Here is a 25,793-nt window from a genome sequence, read left to right as displayed (position 1 = left end):
TCGATCAGAGTCGTGCTTTCCTTCTTGCAGTAGGGTTGGAGCGTAGGCTGTCCCCCCTCCACCCTCAAAGTCCATACTGCTGCTATATCCGCTTACCACGACCACTTAGATGGCAAATCTGTTGGTCAGCACGACCTTGTCATCAGGTTCCTTAGGGGGCGAGACGGCAAATCCTTCTCGTCCCCTCTCCATACCCTCTTGGGACCTCACTCTGGTGCTGAGAGCACTTCAGATTGCTCCCTTTGAGCCTTTGCTGTCAGCAGACTTAAAGATTCTGTCTATGAAGACTTTGCTGCTGGTGGCATTGGCCTCCATCAAGAGGGTAGGGGACCTGCAGTCATTTTCGGTCGACGAATCGTGCCTGGAGTTCGGGCCGGGTGATAGCCACGTGGTACTAAGACCCCGGCCTGGCTATGTGCCCAAGGTTCCTACCACTCCCTTCAGGGACCAGGTGGTGAGCCTGCAAGCGCTGCCCTCGGAGGAGGCAGACCCAGCCCTGGCTTTACTCTGTCCAGTCCGCGCTTTGCGACTGTACATAGACAGAACCTAAAGCCTCAGGACCTCAGACCAGCTCTTGTCTGTTATGGAGGCCAGCAGAAGGGAAAGGCTGTCTCCAAGCAGAGGATGGCCCACTGGATAGTGGATGCCATCGCCCTGGCTTACCAAGCTCAGGGTGTGCCCTGCCCGCTCAGGTTGCATGCTCACTCCACGAGAGGTGTCGCATCCTCCTGGGCGCTGGCTCGTGGCGCCTCGCTGACAGACATTTGTAGAGCTGCGGGCTGGGCGACACCTAACACGTTCGCTAGATACTATAGCCTTCGTGTCGAGCTGGTCTCCTCCCATGTTCTCGCCACAGGTCAGAGGCACGGAGAGGCCCCGGCTTAGTGTCGGCTTGCTGCGCTACATGCGCTTCTTTTCTCCAGAGAGTCCCTACAAGGCAGACCCTGTCGAGTCCTCCGATATCCCTTCGGCAGCTGACGTGGCGGAGCGTCTGGCGCCAGGCCTATACTCCGTTGTATCCTTGAGAACCGGGTTTAGGCTGGGTTCCATATGTGTGACCCTACGGGGATCCCATATGCTTGGTTCCACGGTTGCTCCTAAACGAAGCCCGTGTCTTTCCCTCTGGGAGAACCTACCCTTCATCGGGTTGGAGTCACCCCAGCTCTTCCATATGTAGCACAGCCCTATAGGGTTAGTCCATATGTACTTCTCCACATAACTCCTTCGGGGAAGGATGTGGCTTCCGCAGCGTTCCTTTCCCAGCGAAGGGTACGCTTTCCCAGCGTTATCCAATAGTCTCACTGAATGGGTTTTGGGGAACAGCAGTGATCGACTCTCTCTGTGTTAGCCCTGTCCCACCATCCTCAGGCAAGGGGGTTCAGGTGGCTTACAACAGAGCGCTGGAAGGGGGCAGCTCCTGTGGCGCTTTGGTAGGGATTCCTATTCGTCGGTCTGTCCGACGTACGTCGAACGTGACCGACTGAATGGGAACGTCTCGGTTACAAAGGTAACCCTCGTTCCCTGAAGGAGGGAACGGAGACGTACGTCCCGTCGCCACAGTCGCTGTACCCCGCTGATGCTGCCGCCTATCCGGTTCGGCTCCTCAGCGAAAACCTGAAGATGCAACGCACCTGCTGCTCATTATATACCCGCGCTGCGAGGCGAGCAGCTGATGCATATGATTGCATGCCAATGTGCATTGGCTCGTTTAGTTACACTCGAAGTAGATTGGCCTCTCTAGCGAGATTCCTATTCGTCGGTCTGTCCGACGTACGTCTCCGTTCCCTCCTTCAGGGAACGAGGGTTACCTTTGTAACCGAGACGTTATCTACTACTGCAGTGTTAAGTGTTGGTTTTTGGTAGACAGTTGGAAATGTGCAATTTGGAAACATCAGTCTCAGACAGAGGAGAGAAAATAGGTAGTATGCAATCCTTTAAAAAAAAAAAAAGAACTTTTGAGGATGAGTGCATGTCACACAAATTGTCCATACTGGTATCTGGCTGTGTGGCTAGCTTGTACACGTGTGCCAGATGAATTTATAAGTGCCTGTATAGAATTTAATTGGACAGAATTATATGATTAGTTGTATTTTATTGTTTGTATTCAGCATTCTATTTTTCCTGCTGTGTGTGACCCTATAGAAAAAGTTGGTGTTAAAATGTTGTGTCAGTATTACTGGTTGTACAGCTAAGACATATCAAAGCTAGAATAAAAAATGTCAAAGCACAGATATAAGAGAAGATTTCCTTTAGCCTGTTAGTTATCCTGACCTCTAAGTGTTTCTTCTGGCAGGGTGAGAGAAAGGTAGTCTCTTAAGTTAAGTTGTATTCAGTGGATAATCTCTCTCTGCAGTGAACGGTGGTTGGTCCCTGTGGACTGAGTGGTCTCCTTGCAGCGTGAACTGTGGGAGAGGAGTTCAGAAGCGATCTCGGACCTGCACTAACCCCGCTCCTCTGAACGGAGGAGCGTTCTGTGAGGGCATGTCTGTGCAGAAGATCACCTGCAATGCTCTCTGCCCAGGTCAGATCCTCTTTCACCACAGCACACTCCTGAGTTGCAGCTTGTCTTCCAGCTTCCAAACTCAGAGCAGTTTTTAGTGTCAGTGTAGCACTTAAGAGCTGTGTTTTTCATTCATAATACACCAGACATTGTAATACATCTTACGTCCTGTAATATTTATTAATATTTATTTAAGTAAGGGTATTATAGTGGAATTACTGAGGATCTATTTCATGTATGTAAATGAGACCTCCTGTTCTCTGAGAATGAAAAAATAATCTCTAGTTAATGTAATAATTTATTAGAGTTATTGTTCATGTTGTACTCAAATCTTTGTGGTATTTAAATCAATTATTTTTATGATCAGATGCATGGTTTTGTTTATTTGCATAATAAATTTCAATGTGTTAACAGTTAAGCTTCAAATGAGTGAAACACATTTAATTTGTTTATTTCTTAATCATGCAATGGGTTTTTATATTGTATGCAATGACTATAAAGAAACTAATTAAGTAATTTTTATACAAATTAAATTAAATAGGTAAATGTGTTCATTGCATATTCAAATGGAAAATGTTATGGTGCAAAAATTAATTCCTTTGATTCTTCCAATATTAATAGTTGACAATTGTATAAATACTAGTTTTCAAGAATTTATTAAATGACTCAATATACAATGTTGATTGTTAATTGATTGTAATTAAATTTGCAAAACCTCTTAGGCATCTAGGTAGAGAAAAATATTGCAGTATTTACTTTCTTCACATGTTGTGGAAATGCATCTCTATAGGCATCAAAACATATTATGAGCAACTTAAGGTTTTTAAGACTCTTATGCTCACCCTGTATTTGATTAAAAATACAGTAAAAAAATAAATATTTGGCCAGTATTACAGACAAGGCTTAAGCCTAGTCCTAAGCCTAGAAGAAAAGACACATTAACTACAAAATAATTAAGAATTAAGGTGAAGAATTAAGTGTGAAAACATTAGGAACCATCAGCAATTTTTAGTCCATCTCTGCAAAACAAACTTCAGGATAGGAGATGGAATAAAAATCCCCAAATTTACTGCCAGATTCTGGAAGATAAATTCTTCAAACAGTGGGACAAGAGGATGTGGTCCTTCAAGAGTCACTCTCAATCTGTCTGCCTATAAACCCTATAAAAAAAAACGTATACATGTATTTTACAACACTTCAGCTTGTGCTTCTTATTAAGTGGTCATTTTTTTAGGATTCTTTATCTAACCTAAATCTCTGAGATCCTGAAACCTTGCACTTCTGGAGTCTCCAGGTAGGTTGCAGTTCTGGAAAATGGTGGTGCTGGAGACTAAAGGGTGGTTTCTGATGGTTTCACACTTAATTCTTCACTGTAATTCTTATGTCTTTTGCAGTTAACATGCTTCTTTTCTTTTCCATCTGTTTTTGTCTGACCCTGCTGACCCATTGAGCATTTCACTGTCCAATGGTCATGCCTTAACTTTGCAATTTCTACTATTGCATTAGTATTGCATCCTTCTCATGGGCATTTAATAACTTTTGACTTTTCAGTCTGAGTTAAATCCCTTTTTTGAAAATGTACCTAATAATAATATTTTTTTTTATTTCCTTATAAATGATTAAATACAAAATTAATAGTAGTTATTAAGATTAATGTAATTTGGAATTGGTAAGATGTGCCTGGAAAAAAAAAATATGATCAGAAAATCAATGTACCTAATAATTATGCATGCACTATATATATATATATATATATATATATATATATATATATATATATATATATATATATATATATATATATATATATATATATATATATATATATATATATATTCAGGATTCTGTAAATAGAAAGTCCAAAAGCATTTATTTATAACATTGTCTTTACGGTCACATTTGATCAGTTTAATGCTAAATAAAAGTCTTGATTTCTTTCAAAAAAAACAAATACCCCCAAACATTTGAACAGCAGTGTACATATTTTGCTTCAGAAAACTATTTAAACAATAATTTGTATTTTCATGGCTTGAAAATAAGATGAAGAACAGATTAAAACTGTGACCAAGTTAAAGGTAATATTTAAGAATATGATCAATTGGCTAAAAATATGCTGATGTTATGCATGTAACCCTGCTAATGTGGTCAAGAATTGGACTATATAAAACACTTTTAATTAAGTTTATGAGGTCTCTAGAAATCTCATAAGTTCATTGCAGAGTGCAGTTAATGCACAGAGCAGCTGTTCACCTTCCTCAAACGGCAACCCTGTTGTGTGCTCTGCAGTGGATGGAGTCTGGGAGGAGTGGAGCGAGTGGACCATGTGTAGTGCGCAGTGTGAGAGACAGCGATGGAGGGAGTGCAACTCTCCCCCGCCCCGTCACAGAGGCAAGATATGTGAGGGAGAAGGTCAGAGCATGGAGAACTGCACAGGGGGTCTGTGTACGCAAAGTGAGTATGTGCTAATGCCGTAATATGTCATAAACACTGTCATTCCATCAATGACATCTGCAGCAGCATCATCATTATCTGTTGGTCATGCTTTTGCTCACTTAGATCTTGACACTCGTCACAAGTGCATAAATTGTGATGTTTTGGGAACTGTGATAATTTCTAGCTAAAAGTGGATGAAAGTGACGACATCATGACCTGTGTCCCTCTCAATATCTCCCTCATAGCTATTATGATGAGAACCCTCTCTGATTTATCCTCCTTAATGAAGGATGGAAACATCCTGCAGCCTAAGTGATCCAAAACCATCTGCCAGTTGCTTCCCATGGCAACGATGCCGTGCAACAGTATCCACAGCTGATGTTGGCATAGCCTGCAGTTGGACATCTACCCATGATGTGAATCAGAGAGCGCGTTTGTAATAAGTATTATAGGGATAGACTGTAATTCTCTCTCCCTTTCTTTCTCTTGTTCTGTCTCTTTTTCCCTGCAGATGGGAAGCTGATGCATGATGTCAAGCCTCAGAGTGAGTTCTCCTCCATGAGAATTTTTAAAGTAAACTTTGGCTTGAATAATTTTATCTTAAATACCCTTTGTTTTTTTACTTCCTCCTTAATTAAGATAAGCTCAATCCCCTCAAATGTGTGTTCACTTCTATGCTTGGTTACCCTGAATCATTATGCTGACAACAGGTGCCATTTGCCACAAAGTAGAAAAAAGATGCAGAAGATTAATTGGCAAGAATTCAATCTGTCTCTACAATTTGAATTTTAGTATGGAAATTACAAACCAATTAAAGCATTCACAGCAAATAAACTTGAGAAATAAGAGTTTATGTACTGCAAAAAGGGTTGTTAGAGAATATGAAATCAAATAAAACATTTATAATAGAAAAGTCTAAAGTCTAAAGTCTAAAATTTTGTTTATTTATAAAATAATTGAGGGGAAAAAATGGCAGTGGAACAAAGAAAATAAATTTGGTAATTTTTGTATTATTATTATTATTTTAGATATTCAGGATATTTTCTCTATAAATGAGTCTGATTACCTTGAGGCAATTTTCTTCTAAACTGAATTTATCAGAAAAACAAGTCAAAGTCACTGATTAAGGGATCATTTGCTGTGTAGTCCTAAATATTTTCCAGGTGTCCTTATCAACTTGTCCAGATTTTCTGCTTATCCATTTAAGAGAATTTCAAAGTGCCAGTCAATGTATTGTGTCCTTTTAGATTAGAGAGAGAGAGAGTGATTGGATGTGGCGTTTGAACGTGCTATATATAGAGGAAGCAACGAGGTGTAATCATTGAATATTAACTCACCTCGTCAAGCATATTATGTCTTAATTTCTCCCCGTCTATTATTTTAACCATATTGAGGCACTTTGCACAACATCATTTTAAATATGTATTAGTAGCAGGTGCTTCTGCATTGTTACAGTGCTATGGCTCTGAGACTCTTCCGTGTTCACTGATGTGTGATGTGGGTTATAATGCTTCTAATTGAATCTATTAAATCTGTTGCGTGATGGACATGCAATTAATTCACCTTTACCCTTGGACAGAAACTTGTTTCCAGCTTGAAGCATGTAATCCTGTTCAACTTTATGTAGTGCGTCAGGATATTTAAAATGCAGTGCTGTAGTTTTATAAACATATTCTTCCTCTCACGGCATGATTAATGTCCTCTGTGTCCTTTGTGATCTGGTGAGTTCGGTCTGCCCAACTCTCCTGCTGCAGAGGTCACTTGGGCCAGTGCTGTAGATGCCAGCTGAACAGATGTATCATTGCGTGGGGTGTTGGCACACCACCCTGCCAGTTATTAAAGTAGTAAGAGCCCTGGAATTCACACCTCCCAAACTGCCCTCACGTGCCAAGCATATCTTTATACACTGCTAAACATGTGCATATTGCACCTGTTCCATTTGCACAGGTGTCCGAAAGATTTGCAAGTCTAATCACAATGACCAGACGTGACGGCTTTAAATGTTTCCCTGTCACTGAAATGTTTTTTCTGGTGCGTGAAACATTTCACTTGCAAAAATCTACAAAACTAATACACAAATTATATCTTATTTAAGTATTTCATAACATGATATAATAATCACAGAAATAATAATAATAATTTTATTCTTTTTATATGACTTTTATTATTTCTTTTATTTTCTGGCACAACTATTAAAAATGTATTTAAAAAAAAAAAAAATCATAACACAATGTAGTAGTAGTAGTAGTAGTAGTTGTCACAGACACGCCAAGCTCTACCATCAACCAGACACAGCGCACGTCATCGCCAGAGTTTTAATCACGCACACCTGCAGCCCATCAGCACCATCATTAGCAGCAGCACAAAAGGCACACACACTCACACAGTCACTTTCCGGTCTGCACATGGTCACAGCCTGTCTGCTTACCTCAAGGACTCCATCAAAGATACTTGCCTGTCTCCAGCGTGTTCCCAAGTCTCCTTTTGTCTCCTTATCCTGTGTGAGTTCCTTTGTGTCTGCTCAAGCTCCAGTCCGTCATCCGTCAACCATTCTTGCAAGACAAAGACAAGTATCAGTCCAATATCCATATCTGCCATCGTTATAACCTGCCATCACTTACCTGCACTCTGTTTATCCACTGGTTGTTCAATAAACGCTATTACCTGCATTCCTGTGTCTCAGTCCCCTTCTGTATTGTAACAGAAGACCGGATCAACACCGCTGAACACCAGTATGAGCACCCCGGATCCATTTCAAGAGCTCGTGGACGCATTTGCGCGAGCACTCACTGCCACTCCAACCGCATCTTCACCAGCGATCTCCTCTGTATCCACCGCCACCTCTTCCTCACCAGCTGCCGTCGCCAGTCCCATGGCCAAACCGGTGCCATTCTCTGGTTCGGCAGGAGGATTGCAACGGATTCCTCCTGCAATTTTTGCTGGTCCTGAAGATGCAACCACACCTGTACCCCAATGACCACGCTAAGGTAGCATTTATAATCAAAGCACCTAGATGGCAAGGTGCTTTGCTGGGCTGAACTGCTCTGGTCCCAGAAAAATCCCATATCCCAGTCTCTCTCCAGTTTCATCGCTCACTTCAAAGAAGTCTTTGAAAGACCTGCTTGGGATTCTTCAATCGGTGAGCAATTATACCAGTTGAAACAAGGATCAATGACTGTTAACAACTATGCTCTTCAATTCAGAACCCTTGCTGCTGCTAGCGGATGGAACGAACAGGCCCTCATCACCACATATCGACAAGAATTGGACCCACGTGTGCGGTTGCATCTCGCTGCATACAAGGATTCCATCGGGCTTGAACCTTTCATCCAACTCTCCATTCATTTCGCCACTCGAATGCAGTCGTGTCTCGAAGAGCACCAGGGCCAGCTGTTATTTTCATCTTCACTCCGCCAACCAGAATCCGTCAGATCCCCAGAACCAGCCAACGAACCCATGCAAGTAGAGAACACTAGTCTGTCTATGACTGAGCAGCAGAGACGGCTGACCAGAATTTATGCCTCTATTGTGGATTATCTAGGCATTATATCTCTGGATGCCCACTCGCCCAGCTCGTCCCATGGTGAGTGTGATTATTCCCTCTATTAATAAGCTGAAACCACTCACCACTGTTGTAAACCTTACTGCTGTCGGTTTATCTCTTCCAGTCAGTGCCCTCCTCGATTCTGGGTCAGCCGGCAATTTCATCTCCAGCGCCCTCTGCCGCCACCTCAAGCTCAAGACAACAGCTACGTCATCGATTTACCAGATCCACTCAGTAACTGGTAGGCCCCTCAGTTGAAGACAAGTGCGCTTCAGCTCCGGCCTGATCCAAATTCAAGTCGGCATCCTCCACGTTGAACAACTCCATCTGCTGGTTCTGGAGGAGTCCACCGTTGACGTGATCTTAGGGCACCTGTGGTTGGAGCAGCATAACCCAGTCATATCGTGGAAGACTGGGGAAATCCTGAAGTGGGGTGACAACTGTTTCCTGGATTGTTTTCCTGAGTTTTCCGTTCCAACCTCTCCTTGTTCTGAAGATTTACCAGTCTGTGCTACGTCCATAGAAAGCCCCCTAGAGAACCGTTCAGTGGACATTCCCCAGTGTTACTCCCACTTCAGCGACGTCTTCTGCCCCAACAAAGCCTCCACGCTGCCCCCACACCGGCCATGGGACTGTGCTATTGAGCTGCTTCCGGGTGAGCCAGTGCCTAGAGGGAAGATCTATTCCTTTTCCATCCTGAAGAAGGCCATGGAGGAATACATACAAGAGGCTCTGTCACAAGGTTACATCTGCCTGTCTACTTCCCCTGCTGCTTCCAGCTTTTTCTTCGTTGCTAAGAAGGACGGAGGCTTGCGGCCCTGCATTGATTACAGAGCATTAAATAAAATCTCAGAAGTTCCATTACCCGCTTCCTCTCGTCCCATCTGCACTAGAACATCTCCGAGGTGCCACTGTATTCACCAAGTTGGACCTCCACAGCGCATATAACCTCATCCGGAACTACCAGCCGGGACAGAATGTTTGGCTGTCAACAAGGGACATCAGGATGCGCCTGCCCTGTAGGAAACTGAGTCCCAGATTCATTGGCCCCTTCACCATCATCCGGCAGATCAACCCCGTCACCTACCAGCTCCAACTCCCACCTGAGTATAAAATTCACCCCACATTCCACGTGTCCTTGTTAAAGCCTCACCATACATCGATTTCTGTTTCCACAGAATGGATATCAGTCCAATATCCATATCTGCCATTGTTATAACCTTACCTGCACTCTGTTTATCCACTGGTGGTTCAATAAACGCTATTACCTGCATTCCTGTGTCAGTCCCCTTCTGTATTGTAACAGTAGTAGTAATTATTATTATGAAATGTATAAAAAAAAACATTACTATAATTAAACCTTTTAAATGAGCCAAAACAAGGCAACTGGGTATGCTACAGGCATATAAACACTTGGCCACTGGTGCTCATTGAATACATTAGAGGTAAATATCAGATGAAACAACAAAATGTGACCCTGGACCACAAAACCAGTCATAAGTCACATGGGTATATTTGTAGCAATAGCCAACAATACATTGTATGGGTCAATTATATTCTTTTATGCCAAAAATCATTAGGATTTTAAGTAAAGATCATGTTCCATGAAGATATTTTGTAAATTTCCTACTGCAAATATATCAGTTTATTTTTGTGAGTGGATATGCATTGCTAAGGACTTCATTTGGACAACTTTAAATGTGATTTTTTTTTTTTTTAAAGGTTGGTCTTCTTTAAAACAAGACCAACCTTAGGTCTATATTCCAAAGCATTCTTGAATTACAACCATTTAAGTTTGGATAGTGCATTCATGTCTATGTGAAAAAAGGGAGTGACCGTTATTTAAACCGTTGTTTTTCTCAAAATTCCGTTCCTGAAAATCATATAGTGATCATCCAACTTCAGATAACCATAACTTTTTTTCTCATGAAAGATGTAAAAACAGATTTGAAAACAGATTTCGAATCCAGCTTTCATATGATATTGTGATAGGTAAAATTTCACCATGTGATGGGTTTTCGCAGATCACATCACATAATAAAGATGATGAGAATTACTACAAGAAAGGTAAAAAATCTATTTCTACAAGAAATCCAAGATGTCTCAAGTTGTCTAAGATATTTCAGTCTATTTCCAATCTATTATGGTGCATGGAATAGATTAAATTCCAATCACTTTAAAGGAGCTATCATTACCACTACCCACCTCATTATATTGCCTTGCCATAGGATACAACAAGTTTTTAGTGTGAACAGCATATTTATGTTCAGACACATGTGTTGCACAGATATGTTTGAATTGTTTAAGAATATGATACTTCCTGATCCGGTGTATTACTATTGACATATTTTCATAAATTATTTCTATAATAAATAGTTTTCCCATGGAGCCTAAGTATGTGTGTGTTTATGTGTCCCAGGCATGGAGAACTCTAATGATGTTGCACTGTACTCTGGTCTGGCTGCGGGAGTGATCGCTGTGATCGTCCTCACCGTGGCCATCACCCTCTACAGGAAGAATCAGAGCGAGTATGGAGTGGATGTCATCGACTCATCTGCTCTTGCTGGGGGCTTCCAGTCCTTCAACTTCAAAACCACCAGACAGGGTAAGAGTTCATTGTAGATAAAGTGGTTCGGTTAGATTAATTGATTATTGTGATTCTGAAGTTCATGCGCCGCTAGTCACAATAATGAGCTAAGCCATAATGAATATTCATAAAATTCCAAATAAAGCAATTGTTCGTAAAGGCATGCAGACCATAAGATGTATGCTCATATGCTTTTATTTCACAGTAAAACACTAAGATATATTTTACTCACACAAACCGCTTCCCCTAACCAAACACATTCTCACCCAAAAAAAAAAAAAAAGGCATGCTACGCTGACTTCAATTCTGCCTTTTTGTCAGCTGTGGCGATAACTTTTGTAGATAAGACCACGTCTATAGTCATATGACCCACATTTGGTTCCGCTACACGCATCCATATTAGCTCCACTGACACTTCTGGGTCAGAGAAAGTGATAGCCATCGCCTCACAGGGTAATCAATCCTGGCTGCTTGTGACAGCACAGTGAAAGGCTGCAACTAGCAGCTTGTGTTTATTGTGCTCAAGGCCTGAGATGGCAACACCTTCCTTTTCCGTGCAACAGGAAAGAGGGATCAAGGCTCAGCTGAGCCGCATCTGTCAGGTCATCAATCCTATTTAAAAAGGCCAACTTTCTCCCAGCCTCCCGCTGCGCACTATTCCAACAGCCAATCCGGTTCCCATCAGCGTTCGCAGGAAAGACCAAACCCCATGCAATGGAAAAGAGAACATGTTGGATGTTCATTTAAAGATGTGGGATGTAGAATGAGAAATTGGAAACTTTACTAAACAGTTGTTCACTAAACATTTTAAAAGTTCAGAAGTTCAGAATTGGAGCACATTTGATTTCATTTTGATTTGGTATTATTTCTCACAAGGTAGGTTTTGTGTTATTCATTATGTGTTGTATCACTTTTCCTTTTAACTTATCTCACTACATGATATCTGTTGCAGTTTTCTCAGTGTGTGTAATTATAATAAAGCTTCTGAAGTATTCCATGCTGACTCTCTAAATCACAGGTAACAGTATGAGACTCCAGACCTTTGCCCATCTGTCTGCTCTTGAAATCTCAGCCACTGAGTCATTTTAATCACGACTCTTTTCCTGCAAGTTGCCCACTACATGGCTGTTTCATTAACTCCTATCATCCGGTTTTCTCGTCCTTTCATTTGACTCTGTCATTTTAAAGATTTCCTGTCCCACAGTGATCATATCCTTTTGAAGAGATACAGGAGGGAAAAACCAATTTGTTGTGTGTGAGAATCTAAGATTTTGAACCAATTAATATGTTGTTTAATTTCTTTATATGCCTGGTAAATCTAAAACCAGGTTCAATTCTCTTCTATGAGTAATGGTTAAAGAGAATAATTCACCCAAAAATAATGACCCTAATTTACTCACCCTCATGTCATTCCAAATATGTATTCATTACTTTTTTCTGTAAAACACAAAATAAGTTATTTTGAGAAATGTCAGTGGGGTCCAATATTGTTTTGGACAAGACCCACTGACCTTCATTTTATGTACAAAAACAGTGGAAATATTCTTTAAAATATTTTCTATAGTAGAAAGACTGTCATAAAGGTTTGGAGCAACATGATGGAGAGTAAATGATGAGACAACTTTCATTATCAGGTGAATTAACCCTTTAAAAGATAATGAAGAAGTTTTGATAATTCCAAATGTATATGCAGCAGCATATGTTTCCACCATAATTTCTTCCATCCTGACACCTTAGAACTTTGCTGGACCAGTCAAATTTATAATACAATCCTCTTGTCACTCTATAGCAAAACCTTGACCTGCCCAAACATGGTAACTACAAATATCCCAAAGGCCTGACACCAAACAGCCCAGACTGGGGTAATTAACGATTTTCCTAAAAATAAAGACCCATTAGCCTCCTGCCTCCCACCCCTTACTGTGCAGCAGCTGGCCAGCAAGGACTAAGTGACTCAAATGTTAGAGCTACCTTGGCACCGGGATGAATCGTGGGGGCTCTGTGATGGTGTGTCTGCCTTGGACTGGAAAAGGTGAGAGAGCAACAGCGAGAGATGAAGACCCCCTTCCAAGAGCTGTTTTGAGCCCAAGCTGGGAGGTGACAGATTTAAAACTTGAAAAACAAAAAGGTCACTTAGATGTACCTCATATATCTATGTCTTCATTTAGTTTCTCTCTCCCTAAATGAATTAATTTTATGGCAAAGTGCAAATCCCTAATGATGCCACTGGCGAACTAAAGCTAACGGTGGTAATGAGTGATGACAAACCATTTAAAGATGTGACTGTTAACATCAATCAATGCATTAAAGCAACTGTTGCCATGAACAATCTACTCTGATTAGTAGTCAAATAACATGGTAGCAACTAAGCTGAATGCTTGCAAAAGGGTCTGCATTTTATCTTTGATGATAAAGGTCTAAAAACACAAGTATATTTGCCGTTCAGGTCAGTTTGCATAATCTAAAATTCCAAATTGTTGTGCTCTAAAGTAGCTCAAAAATGCGCAGCACAACAGACTATACTTTTTTAATTAAAGGATCTGTGTGTAATTTTATTTTTTTGACTCTACCAAGGCTACTTGGCTAGGAGGGGCAATGCCCCCCCAGATTTCTCTTGTGCCCCTCCAACATCCCCAGGATACTAATTTTTTTGTGATAGCACTCAAAATGTAAAAAATATATAAACACTAAATTAGTTACATACGCAAATTACTAGAAACATTGTGCGGTTGTATTTTTCTTCTCGCGGTGCGCATCCTTTTACAGTTCTCCCTCACAGACATGCTCAGCACTTCAGGTGCTCACTCACACCATGCTAGAATTGCCATAATTACAAGATTTCAACTTGTAAAAAGCATTCATGTCCTCATCCACATCCTTTTTCTAAGCAGTTTTCCAAGACTCACCTTATCTGATCACTTCTCAAGACGGCCATTGACAATCACATGAGCAGATGACATGCAGCTCCTTTATAAATGCGCTCTAGTCAATATTTAAACGCGCACACACCGTTAATACATTACACGATCATGGAACACTTGGAAATGTAGCTTGGAATTTTAAAAATGTGATTTCCAAGTCATGAAAAATCTTGAAAATGAATAAATTAAAAACTAAAATTGAATAGATGTAACTATACTAGTAAAATATAAAATAGTTTTGCTCAGTTATGTTCAGCTCTAAAATATTCTATCAGCATATTGCGCTATTTGTTGAATAGTAGCCTATTATTTGATGTGATAACACCTTTCAGAATCTGCAAAATATCAATAATTTAAAAAATAAATAAGTGAGATCAATTTTATTTATTTATTTATTTATTTTTTTTGGCACTGCAACAAAAATGTATTATTATGAGATGTTTACGTATAGTCCACAATATATAATAAAACATGAAAAAGGAAAGAATCATGCCACCAGGTCTTCTAATGGTTTAAATTTCTTCAATGAACCAAGTTGTCTTCTTCCACTTTTAAATTTGACCATTCTTAAAGATTTGGAGTAAATCCAAAATTCTTTCTGCAAAACAATGGCTTTGTTTTAAGGAACTTACAGTAAATTAATATAACATGAATATAACATTTTCCCAAAATTAAAATATTGTTCAGTAGACATTGAATGTGTACATCTTCCATTATTATACCAAAAGTTATGTAATATTTAGAAAATAAAGTAATCAAAATAAATGTAATTTTAAGCCATTCGTATCTTAGACCAAAATTCTCTAAACAGTCCAATTAAACAGTTGTACTAACTAAACAGTCAAAAAACAATGTTTCAATTTCAGAATTACAGAAAGTACTTTTGTGATTAGCTAATATTAAATTTGAAGCTGTTATTAATCGGAAAAATCTGAAAAATGGAGGAAACTGTTTAGTAGTTAGGGGGATCATAAACCTATGAATCATAAATCATATTATGCTGCCCCACCAAGTTTTCGAAATGCCCCCCCAGTCACACAATCCTAGAACCGGGCCTGCTCTTAATGTTCTAACACCTATTCAGAACCATGTTTCAAGTGGTTGAATTTTGAAGGGCCAAGAATTTAACTGTAAAAAATAAGCCTAAATAATTTAGTTGGTGCCAGAGCATTTACTTTTCTCACATACTTAAAATTGTCTTTTTCACTTTTGTATTTTTCAAGATAAGACATTTTTTCCCTTTTTCCAGCACTCTTAGAATGAATATTTTAGCCAAAACGTTAAACTAAATATTTAATCCTTTTTTGTTGCCCGCCTTAATTTTTATGCCACGGTCTGCTGCACTGGAGTTGGCATGTCAGGACCACATCTGAACGTCTTCTTTTCTTTTTACCTGTATCAACAAATTCTATAAAAACTCCCAAAATATCAAAGACTTTCTTTTCATCTCCCCAGGCAATCCACTTCTGCTGAATTCCTCCATGCAGCCTGATATAACCGTCGGCCAGACGTACAGCGGTCCAATTTGCTTTCAGGACTCCATAGACAAAGAGCTCTTTGACCCCCTGCCAGACAAGGTCAAAGTTCAGAGCTCCTTTATGGTTTCACTAGGTGTGGCGGACCGGGCCGAGTACCATGTGAAAACCCACCCAGAGACCCTCCCTGCTAACCTTCACCCAAACTACAGCACAGTAGAAGGAAAGAAGATGACCATGATTGCTCCTAATGGACTTCACACACCAGGGACAACTCGGTTGAAAACAAGCGCAGTGTTTGGGCACCTGGGTGGCCGACTGGTCATTCCAAATGCAGGTGAGAGAACGTATTATGCCGTTTCGAGGCTTAAGCCTAGTCTTAGACTAAAATGCATGTTTGAGATTTCTTAACTAAAAAGCAACTTGCACTGACATATTTTAAAACATGTCAGTGCCATTTGTCTCAAGATGCACAATAGTGATGTTTTTTTCTAAGACACATTAATAAAAGCTACTTAAATGTCCTAATTTAACTAAGGCCTGATCTTGCTTGTCTTGCTTGCTTTGTCTTGCATCTACTAAGTGCCCCACAAGCAAATGGTATCTTTGGCTGATGCTTGTAAAGGTCAACAATTCACTGAATCCACTTTCTGGGGTTCTTGTGTTGAAGGGTTCTTAGGGCCAAAGAAAAACACTTTGTCTCACATCAAATTCAGGGAAACTACACAGAACAAGAGAGTAGTAGAGGATTTTGAGGATTTTAATATTTTACATAAAAACACTATTATTGTTATTTTTACATGTGCGTGTGCATGGGGAAGTGAGGAAAATGAAGTCAGACTACATAAAAACAACTAATGTTATGAAAGTACACGTGTAGTCTTATTATGTGTAGGTTGACTGGGATAAATTAGTTTAGATGAGGAAGAGGATTACAAAGTATTTGTATTTTATACACATTAAAAATGCAGTTCAGCTACTGAGAGTATTGTGTTCATATTCACCATTCACAAGGTTGTAATCAAATATATATATACACTTTTAATATGTAAAGATAAGGTCATATAATCATTTTTCAAGTTATTTAGTGTATTAATAAATCTCATATTGACAATAACTTAATGTAATATAGGAATAAATGTGTATTGTGTAGCTGCACGTAAGTGGTATCTCATTGTTGACGTTAACGGTGTTGGTTTTCTAGGAGTAAGCTTGCTGGTACCTCACGGGGCAATTGCTGATGACACCTCTTGGGAAATGTACATGCTCATAAATCAGGGGGAGTCTAGGTAAGACTGTAGACTGACACATCTGTATCACTTTAATGTTTTTTTGTGTAAGTATTAGCATTCCTTCTTATCAGTTCAGACAAAAACATCTTTCATCATTATTTATTTATTTATTTTTTATTTTTTTTTATTTTTCAAAATTCAAATTTCTGTTGTTCAGGAGGCTTTTAACAAGACCCAGCATTATTTAATAAACAGTCAATCTCTACACAGAAATGTTCAAATTATGGACATATTTCATAAAATGTTTAATTTATGTAATCCACTTATCATGCCAAAAGAGAGAGACAGATAAAAGGTTTTAATAGAAAAATAGTTTAAGGCTATGTTCATAGAGTTTCTGAATACTTCACTTTTAATGTTGAAAAACACATTCTTTTTATTCATTTAGGTAATTTGAAGACATTTCTGTGTATTTGATTTCAGCTTCTACCTTACTATTATCTTTCAAGGGCATACCGTAATACAACTGTATGGTGGTTTTTGCTGTAGGAAAGACAAAAAAATAAATACAAAATAAAAAATCACTCTGCAACTTATCCTACTGATGAAAAAGGAGTGAATTTCTAGAATGTGAATGTATATTGTTAATGCACTTAATGCACTGTGTATCTTTAAATCAACATTAAGTCTCGTTTACACAGTGGCTTATTGGGGTTTATTAACAGTACTGTTTTGAAAGGTTACATACTTGAAGTGAGACGCCACAGCTTTAAATGGTAACACATTAGATGAATAGATATAAATTAAGTAAAGGAACATTTCAGATACGCTGACATAAACGCATTGCAGATGACATCATATGTTTGTGGAATTGGGATGGTGTCTGTATTATAGGAAGAAATACCATTACTTGGAACAAATGAATACAGAATGAAAATATCAGAGTTGACTTTTATCATCAAGACTCTCTCGCCTTAAAGTGAGATCTGATTATGAATATTAGAGATGGAGTCTGACTTCACACTGGAACGTGTAATGCCATAAAAGCTCTGTCAAACAAGCAGGATTCTCACTAGTTATTGAACTCTTTTCGGTGAAAAGCTGAAGTCTGATTATGTCACAAGCCGTGACTTGATTTTCCTTTATCGTGTCAAACTTGAAGTTCTTAGAAGTGAATCTTTTTATCCTGATCATTGAGTGATCATGTTATGGGAGTTGTTTTGGCATATGTAGGTTATAGTCTACACCCCCACCTGGCTGTTTCCCCATAAAACTTTCTTTAGAGTTTCTGAAGGTCTTAGATTTTGACACGTTGTGTATTATGTATTCTCAGCATGTAAAGGTAATGACCCTGTGTGAGTCTTGATGCGTCTCTAGAGACAGTATGTCTGTTGCACTCTGCCAAAACCTGAAGGAGATCTAACACAACTGGCTGTTATTGCTCAAACTGAATACATCTTCATAACGACACAGGATGATGGCAACAAATGAGTGTAAAACGAGGACATTATGAGTCATTGTTCACCATATCTGTGGCAGAACACTGATTCAGACTGAAGCCTTGAGTTCAAGGTGCACTCTATAAGTTTATCCGCACTGAAAAAAGTTTTACTTATAAATAAATTAATAGCACTTTTCACAAATGATGTAAAACGATGTACGATGAGAGGTGATTGCTCCAGTCATATCATGGTTTTGATTTGGCAGATTATCGATTAGAGTACTTGCACAATACTATTTAGGGCCCGAGCACAAACAGTATGAGGACCCTATTGTAATTTCTTGGTCTATTATTCTTCTTTTCCGAAATGAATTGCATTTTTGAGGACCTAAACATGCTCAAAAACTCATGAAACTTTGCACACGCGTCAGAAGTGGTGAAAATGTATGTCTGATGTGGGTATCAGAATTAGGTGTGGTGAAATGGCTCGATAGCGCCACCTACAAAATTTCAATTAAGCGCCCTTCACGGTACGTTTCACGTACAGGTATGAAATTTGGTAGACACATGTAACAGCCCAATACCTACAAAAAAATCCCTGGGAGCAAAATCTGAAAATCCAACAGGAAGTCAGATATTTTGAATTTTCTCAGCAACATTTTTTTGTACTTTAACAAACTCCTCCTTGAGATTTTATCAGATAAACATATTTTGGTCAGTATAATCTAAAGGCCTTTGTGACGTTAAATTGCGAAGATCTTGAGTTTTCACTGAAGGGCGCGTACATGGTGGCCTGACAAAATTCAATATTTCGCCATGAAACAGGAAGTTGTTTTAACTCGGGCAAACAATGTCCAATCTGCCCCAAACTTCACGTTTGAGAAGAGTCCTGCCCTGAGCACATCTACTTGACAATATTCAGTTATAGTAATAGCACCACCCATTGGCAACAGGAAGTAATGTGTTTAACACTATGATGTGCTAAAGCATGCTATTATTGTCATGAAAGTGGAAGCTGTTGGTACCCAAGCATACAATGTCCAATCTGCCTCAGACTTCACATGTTTGTTAAGTGCCCTGGCCTGAAGAAATCTATATGCTAAAATGTAGTTATAGTCATATCGCCACCAGCTGGTAGCAGGAAGTGTGGCAAAACAAATGACTGATGTTGTTCTCCTGTATTGCCCACCGTGCTCGGTTTTCTTAAAGCCACCGGGTGGTGTAGGCATGAGTGCAAGGGCCCTTTCATCGCTGCTTGCAGCTTTAATTTATGTTATTTTCATATGCCTTTAAACAGTGGATCTCAAAGTGCGGGAGATTAGCAAAAGAAAAACAAAACAAAACAGAAAACAGCCATTGCAGTGGTGTTCGAATATTGTGTGTGAATATTGGCTCTCTGCCTTTATAGCGGCACCAAGCGATAATTCCACTGAATCGTTCTTCAGACTTGTCACCGACTGAACAAGCCTGACATAGAAATTCCTCGCCATAGAAAAGCACCTCTTCAGTAGACTGCATCACAAGCTGTTATTGTGAATGCACCAGATTTTTTTAAAGGTGGGCGTGACCAATTATTTGTTGTGTAGTGCCTCTCACCAGACATTTCATTTCCAAACTGGCCCAACAACCAGCACAATAAAACATTGCCATATTGACCCTAATATGTTTTGGATAAAACTGAACATGCTTTTAGAGCCATTCACTGGATATTTCACTTTAAAAATCTTATGAAATGTGCAAGAAGAAACATAATATAATTTGTATTATATATTATATTATAATATAAAAATGTATGGGTTCCAGGTATGTCTTGCAAAAAGTTACTGCTACTACTGCTACTATCACTACTAATAATGATAAAAAATAAAGTTTTTAAAGATAGTGTTATTCTAGGACAATATTTTATATCATACTATGTAAATGTTTCATTTTGAAATGTGTCTCTGTTTTAGGTTTTTGTTTATGATTTGTAGCTTATAAAAACTTCTGTAATGGAACAATAGATTTTGCACAAGAGTTAAAGCTAGTACCATGTAATCTTAAATAGTATAAAAATATTGAATTTCAGGAACTTTTTAGAAGAATTCTTCTAATTCACAACTGAAGCAGCATTGTAACACTGTATCCTTATTCAGTCTAAGTTGACAACCAGGCCTTGATCCAAACCTCTGTGACTTTCTTCTGTGGCACACAGATAGAGTTTAAGTTTATCATGGAGCTTCTTTTTTCCTTACAATGCAAGTGGATGGAGATCATCAGGCTGAAAAAAATGACAGAAAAGCACTGTAAAACATACAAAATGAGTGAAATCTTTGTTTTTGGTCATGGTCATGGTCACCATTTACTTGTATTGTATGGAAAAGAGCAGTTTGGACATACTGATATAAAATAACTCCTTTTGTGTTCCACAGAAAAAGGAAGGTCATTCAAGTTTCAAAAGACACGAGGATGAGTAAGTGATTATGGATTTTAATTTTTGTGGAACTATTCCTTTAAATTAAGTTCCTGATCAATTTGCCACACTGAAGTTAAAAGTCACGGTCAGATGCCTAAATGAAAGAATGAATACATAATAGGAGTATTAAGTTTGCCTGTCGCCTCCTACTGTGTCCGTTAATGCTGCAGCACTCTGCTGCTTGACCCCCTAGCAGTGACTCATCGGTCTTTTTGAGTAATGCTTCTCAATACAGACCTAGGAGCTTGCAGGATAAGACCCTTGATGAGGAGGAGGAGGAGGAGGAGGAGAGTAGCAAAAAGCATGACAAGACACTTAAGATACAAGAGTGAAGACTCATTTAGTACATGCCGTTCCTTATGCAACCCAGGTAATCTGCCTATATCCTTGACTTGCATGAAAAATGCAAACCAGTGTTGTGTTTCAATGAAAAACTGTTTACATAGAGAAATTCGGCTTTCTGTGATGTGAATACCAAAGAGGTTTGTTAATTTTTTTTTTAAACTTTTTAGTACTTTCCTGACATTACATTGCAGTTTTATCTGTTTAATCCATTAAAACAAGGAAATTTTGAATCATGTAAAGACAAAAAACCTTTTGATTAAGCAGTTATTTTCTTGTTTGTTGGTCAAATACACAGTAATAATGAGAAAAGTTAATTGAAGGACAGTGTTTCGCCTCAAGAATTCCAATATCAAACAGATACAGCTGAGGCATTTCAAACATTTATAATGAAATGTCCTTCATACAGCCTCTTTTAGTTAAACCTGAATGTGGTTTGAATCACATTGAAGTTCCTACAGACCTGACATGCCTGAATAGTAATTAGATGTAAATAGAAGAACACTTGGTGAGAGTTTGGAAGAGGACAGACTGATTGGTTGTAAAGAGTGGTTTAGTACTTATTCCCTCTTCAGCAAAGCTGAATTAATATAGATTCAGATAAACTGAAGAAGCTTCTAGCATCCTTTGGGCATACTGTAAAAGTCCTTAAAGCAAGTTCAGTTGCTGTGTTGCTCATAGACTTTTAAAGTTTGTAGGGAATTTTACATTACAAAGTGGTTAGTTGGAAAGATGAAAACTTTGGATATACATATGACACTTTGGTGCCCCGTTACTTTCTTTAAAGTATTAGAAGCACAAATCCCAATGTTTAGATATATTTGACAAACTTTTGTCTAACAGAATTATTTATTAATGTTATCTAACTCAATTTTGGCTAAATTTACAATAGCCCTGCATGCCTGGGGGCTTTTTTAACCATTTTTTTTCTATTAAATTTTGATGACTATCCGATTTTTAATATCTGCCACATATCTTATAAATATATTTTTATATGCAGTGAAAATATGCAGTGTTGTCCACCAGAAGGCTTTCCTTTTTTACCTCTAAATTTGCATGAACGGCCAAAGCCTTCGTTAACTCTTTCTCATTAATGGGTTTTCTTGTTATGGTTTACCACCACAAGGAAAAGATGGAAGGTAGCGCTAATGGCCAGATGATCATAAGCAATGACTAATGAATATGCAGGAGCTGGTAAATGACCCCAGTGCCCTCAGAGAATCAGTAGCCTCCCTTAAATCAAGTTTCTCTGAGTCGTGTTTGTAATGGTTCTGTAGACTGCAGATGTGACAGGATAACGACGGTTGTAGTGTATATTTCATTGTGTTTTTAGTTTGTTTCTAATTACTTTATTTGATTTAGCTAAATGTGTTCACTATTTTGATTATTGGCCAAAGGGGTCTAGTGTAGCTGAAACAGTTGAGTGTAGCGCTAGCGATGGCGAGGTCATGGGTTGACACCCAAGAATTGCATGCACTTACAAAAATTTATGCGTTTATTTGATTAAAAAAGTACAGTAAAAAGTTATTTTAATTGTAATAATGTTTTATATTTTAATAATTTTCTCAGAATCATATTCTAACCTTTCATTGAAGGAAAAGAATTGAAAATTTGGTGTGTTACATTTATTGGCACCCCTAGAATTTTTCTATGAGTAAAATATCTCTGAAGTATATTCCCATTCATATTTACATTTTTTTTTCAGCACACCAGGGTGATCATGAACATGAAATTGTCCAGCCATGACTTCCTGTTCCACAGGAGTATAAACATGATGAAACACAAAGCCAAATTCTCTTAATCATTCATCACAATGAGTAAAAAAGAAAATAGTTCTCATGTGCAGCAAAAGATTGTTGAGCTTCATGAAATAGAAAGTGGCTGTGAGAAAATAGCTAAAGCATTGAAAATACCCATTTCCACTATTAGGGCAATAATTAAGAAGTTCCAATCAACTGAAGATGTTACAAATCTGCCCGGAAGAGGACGTGTGTCTATATCATCCTAATGCATGGTGAGGAGGAAAGTTTGAGTGGCCAAAGACTCTCCAAGGATCATAGCTGGAGAATTGCAGAGATTAGTTGAGTCTTGAGTCTCAGAAAGCCTAAAAAAATGATCAAACAGCACCTACATCCCAACAAGTTGTTCAGGAGGGTTTCAAGAAAAATCCTCTGCTCTCATCCAGAACAATCTCCAGCATATTCAGTTGTCAGACAAGACTGGAACTTCAAACGGGACCGGCTTCTACGGTCAGATGAAAAAAAAAGAGCTTTTTGGCAGCAAACTCACCAGATGGGTTTGGTGCACACATGGATAAAAAGTACCCCATGCCCACGCTTAAATATACTGCTGGATCTTTAATGCTGTGGGCCTATTTGGGCCTATCTGCTGGAGGTCCTGGACATCTTGTTCAGATACATGGTATCATGGATTCTATCAAATACCAACAGATAAAAAATCAAAACCTGACCGCGTCTGCTAGAAATCTAATAATGGGCCGTGGTTGAATCTTCCATCAGGATAATGATCCAAATCAAACATCAAAACCAACATAAAAATGTGTCTCTGAGCACAAAATGAAGCTTCTGCCATGACCATCCCAGTCCCCTGACCTGAACCGTAAAGAAAATGAGTGGAATGAACTGAAGAGAAGCTAAAGATCAAAAGGATAAACAATGCAGATTTATTTTTACAGTCATCTTTGATCATATTTACCAAGGGTGCCAATAATTCTGACCACAACTGTGTGTGTGTGTGTGTATATATATATATATATATATATATATATATATATATATATATATATATATATATATATATATATATATATATATATATATATACACACACGCACACACACACACATATATATATACACTACCATTCAAAAGTTTGGGAAGTTTTGGGAAGTTTTTTAATATTTTTAAAATAAGTTTTGTCCGCTTACCAAGGCTATATTTATTTAATTAAAAATACAGTAAAAACAGTAATAGTGTGAAATACTATTACAATTTAAAATAACTGTTTCTATTTGAATATATTTTACAAAGTTATTTATTCCTGTGATGGCAAAGCTGAATTTTCAGCATCATTACTCCAGTCTTCAGTGTCACATGATCCTTCAGAAATCATTCTAATATGCTGATTTGCTGCTTATGAAACATTTTTTTATTATTATCAATGTTGAAAACAGTTTTGTATCATTATATACTATTTCTGAAGGATCATGAAGACTGGAGTAATGATGCTGAAAAATCAGCTTTGCCAACACAAGAATAAGTTCAATTTTAAAATATTTTCAAACAGAAAACAGTTCATTTAAGTTGTAATAATACTTCACAATATTATTGTTGTTACTGTATTTTTAATTAAATAAATGCAGCCTTGGTGAGCAAATTAAACTTATTTTAAAAACATTAAAAATCTTACTGATCCCAAACTTTTGAACAGTAGAGTATATACAGTCAAATCAAAAATTAAGATATAATTTTGTATATTTTTTTCTAGTTGGTGCAGGACATTATAGTTCATTTATGTAAGTGAGGATAAAAGTAAACTGTGACATATTATACCCATAAATTCTTCATACAGTGGACTACCAGTAAAACTGATAAAAATTTGGGACCAAAAATTATTCAGACACTTTGACCTGACCATGTTTTCCTTAAGTGTTATCTGACATAATTAAGATATTTTTTTTCTGACACAGTTTAACTGAGATCTTGTCATATTTTATTACCATTTTTTTAAACTACAGTGAATAAACTGTAATAATGAATGAAATGTTCAAGGTGTCTGAATAAATGTTGGTTTGACATCATTAATGTACACACAGCACCCCATATTGACAGAAAAACACAGAATTGTTGACATTTTTGCAGATTTATTAAAAAAGAAAAACTGAAATATCACATGGTCCTAAGTATTCAGACCCTTTGCTCAGTATTTAGTAGAAGCACCCTTTTGATCTAATACAGCCAATACAGTCTTTTTGGGAAAGATGCAACAAGTTTTTCACACCTGGATTTGGGGATCCCCTGCCATTCCTCCTTGCAGATCCTCTCCAGTTCTGTGAGGTTGGATGGTAAACGTTGGTGGACAGCCATTTTTAGATCTCTCCAGAGATGCTCAATTGGGTTTAAGTCAGTGCTCTGGCTGGGCCATTCAAGAACAGTCACGGAGTTGTTGTGAAGCCACTCCTTCGTGATTTTAGCTGTGTGCTTAGGGTCATTGTCTTGTTGGAAGGTCAACTTTCTGTACTTGGCCACATTCATCTTTCCCTCGATTGCAACCAGTCGTCCTGCTGAAAAACACCCCCACAGCATGATGCTGCCACCACCATGCTTCACTGTTGGGACTGTATTGGACAGGTGATGAGCAGTGCCTGGTTTTCTCCACACATACCGCTTAGAATTAAGGCCAAAAAGTTCTATCTTGGTCTCATCAGACCAGAGAATCTTATTTCTCACCATCTTGGAGTCCTTCAGGTGTTTTTTAGCAAACTCCATGCGGGCTTTCATGTGTCTTGCACTGAGGAGAGGCTTCCGTCAGGCCACTTTGCCATAAAGCCTCGACTGGTGGAGGGCTGCAGTGATGGTCGACTTTCTACAACTTTCTCCCATCTCCCGACTGCATCTCTGGAGCTCAGCCACAGTGATCTTTGGGTTCTTCTTTACCTCTCTCACCAAGGCTCTTCTCCCCCGATAGCTCAGTTTGGCTGGACGGACAGCTCTAGGAAGGGTTCTGGTTATCCTAAACATCTTCCATTTAAGGATTATGGAGGCCACTGTGCTCTTAGGAATCTTAAGTGCAGCAGAAATTTTTTTGTAACCTTGGCCAGATCTGTGCCTTGCCACAATTCTG

At 38.6% G+C, this 25,793-nt stretch overlaps 1 protein-coding gene across 3 annotated transcripts in view; it reads left to right on the top strand.

Moving 5' to 3' along the window:
• Window positions 1–25,793, top strand: part of unc5db (unc-5 netrin receptor Db) — a 175,618-nt gene that overhangs the window by 136,041 nt on the left and 13,784 nt on the right. For 2 of the 3 annotated variants that reach the window (XM_067407182.1, XM_067407181.1), the window contains exons 6-11: window positions 2,354–2,521; window positions 4,787–4,951; window positions 5,445–5,477; window positions 10,897–11,082; window positions 15,441–15,797; window positions 16,665–16,749. In XM_067407182.1, the coding sequence (XP_067263283.1) occupies window positions 2,354–2,521; window positions 4,787–4,951; window positions 5,445–5,477; window positions 10,897–11,082; window positions 15,441–15,797; window positions 16,665–16,749 (994 nt within the window). The remainder of the gene's footprint in view (window positions 1–2,353; window positions 2,522–4,786; window positions 4,952–5,444; window positions 5,478–10,896; window positions 11,083–15,440; window positions 15,798–16,664; window positions 16,750–25,793) is intronic. The other variant, XM_067407183.1, reaches the window with a different exon arrangement.

Source organism: Chanodichthys erythropterus, chromosome 13 (genome assembly GCF_024489055.1).
Source record: "Chanodichthys erythropterus isolate Z2021 chromosome 13, ASM2448905v1, whole genome shotgun sequence".
NCBI classification, from domain to species: Eukaryota; Metazoa; Chordata; class Actinopteri; order Cypriniformes; family Xenocyprididae; genus Chanodichthys; species Chanodichthys erythropterus.
Note: the sequence above shows the minus strand (reverse complement) of the source record. Positions and strands in the feature narration are given on the sequence as shown.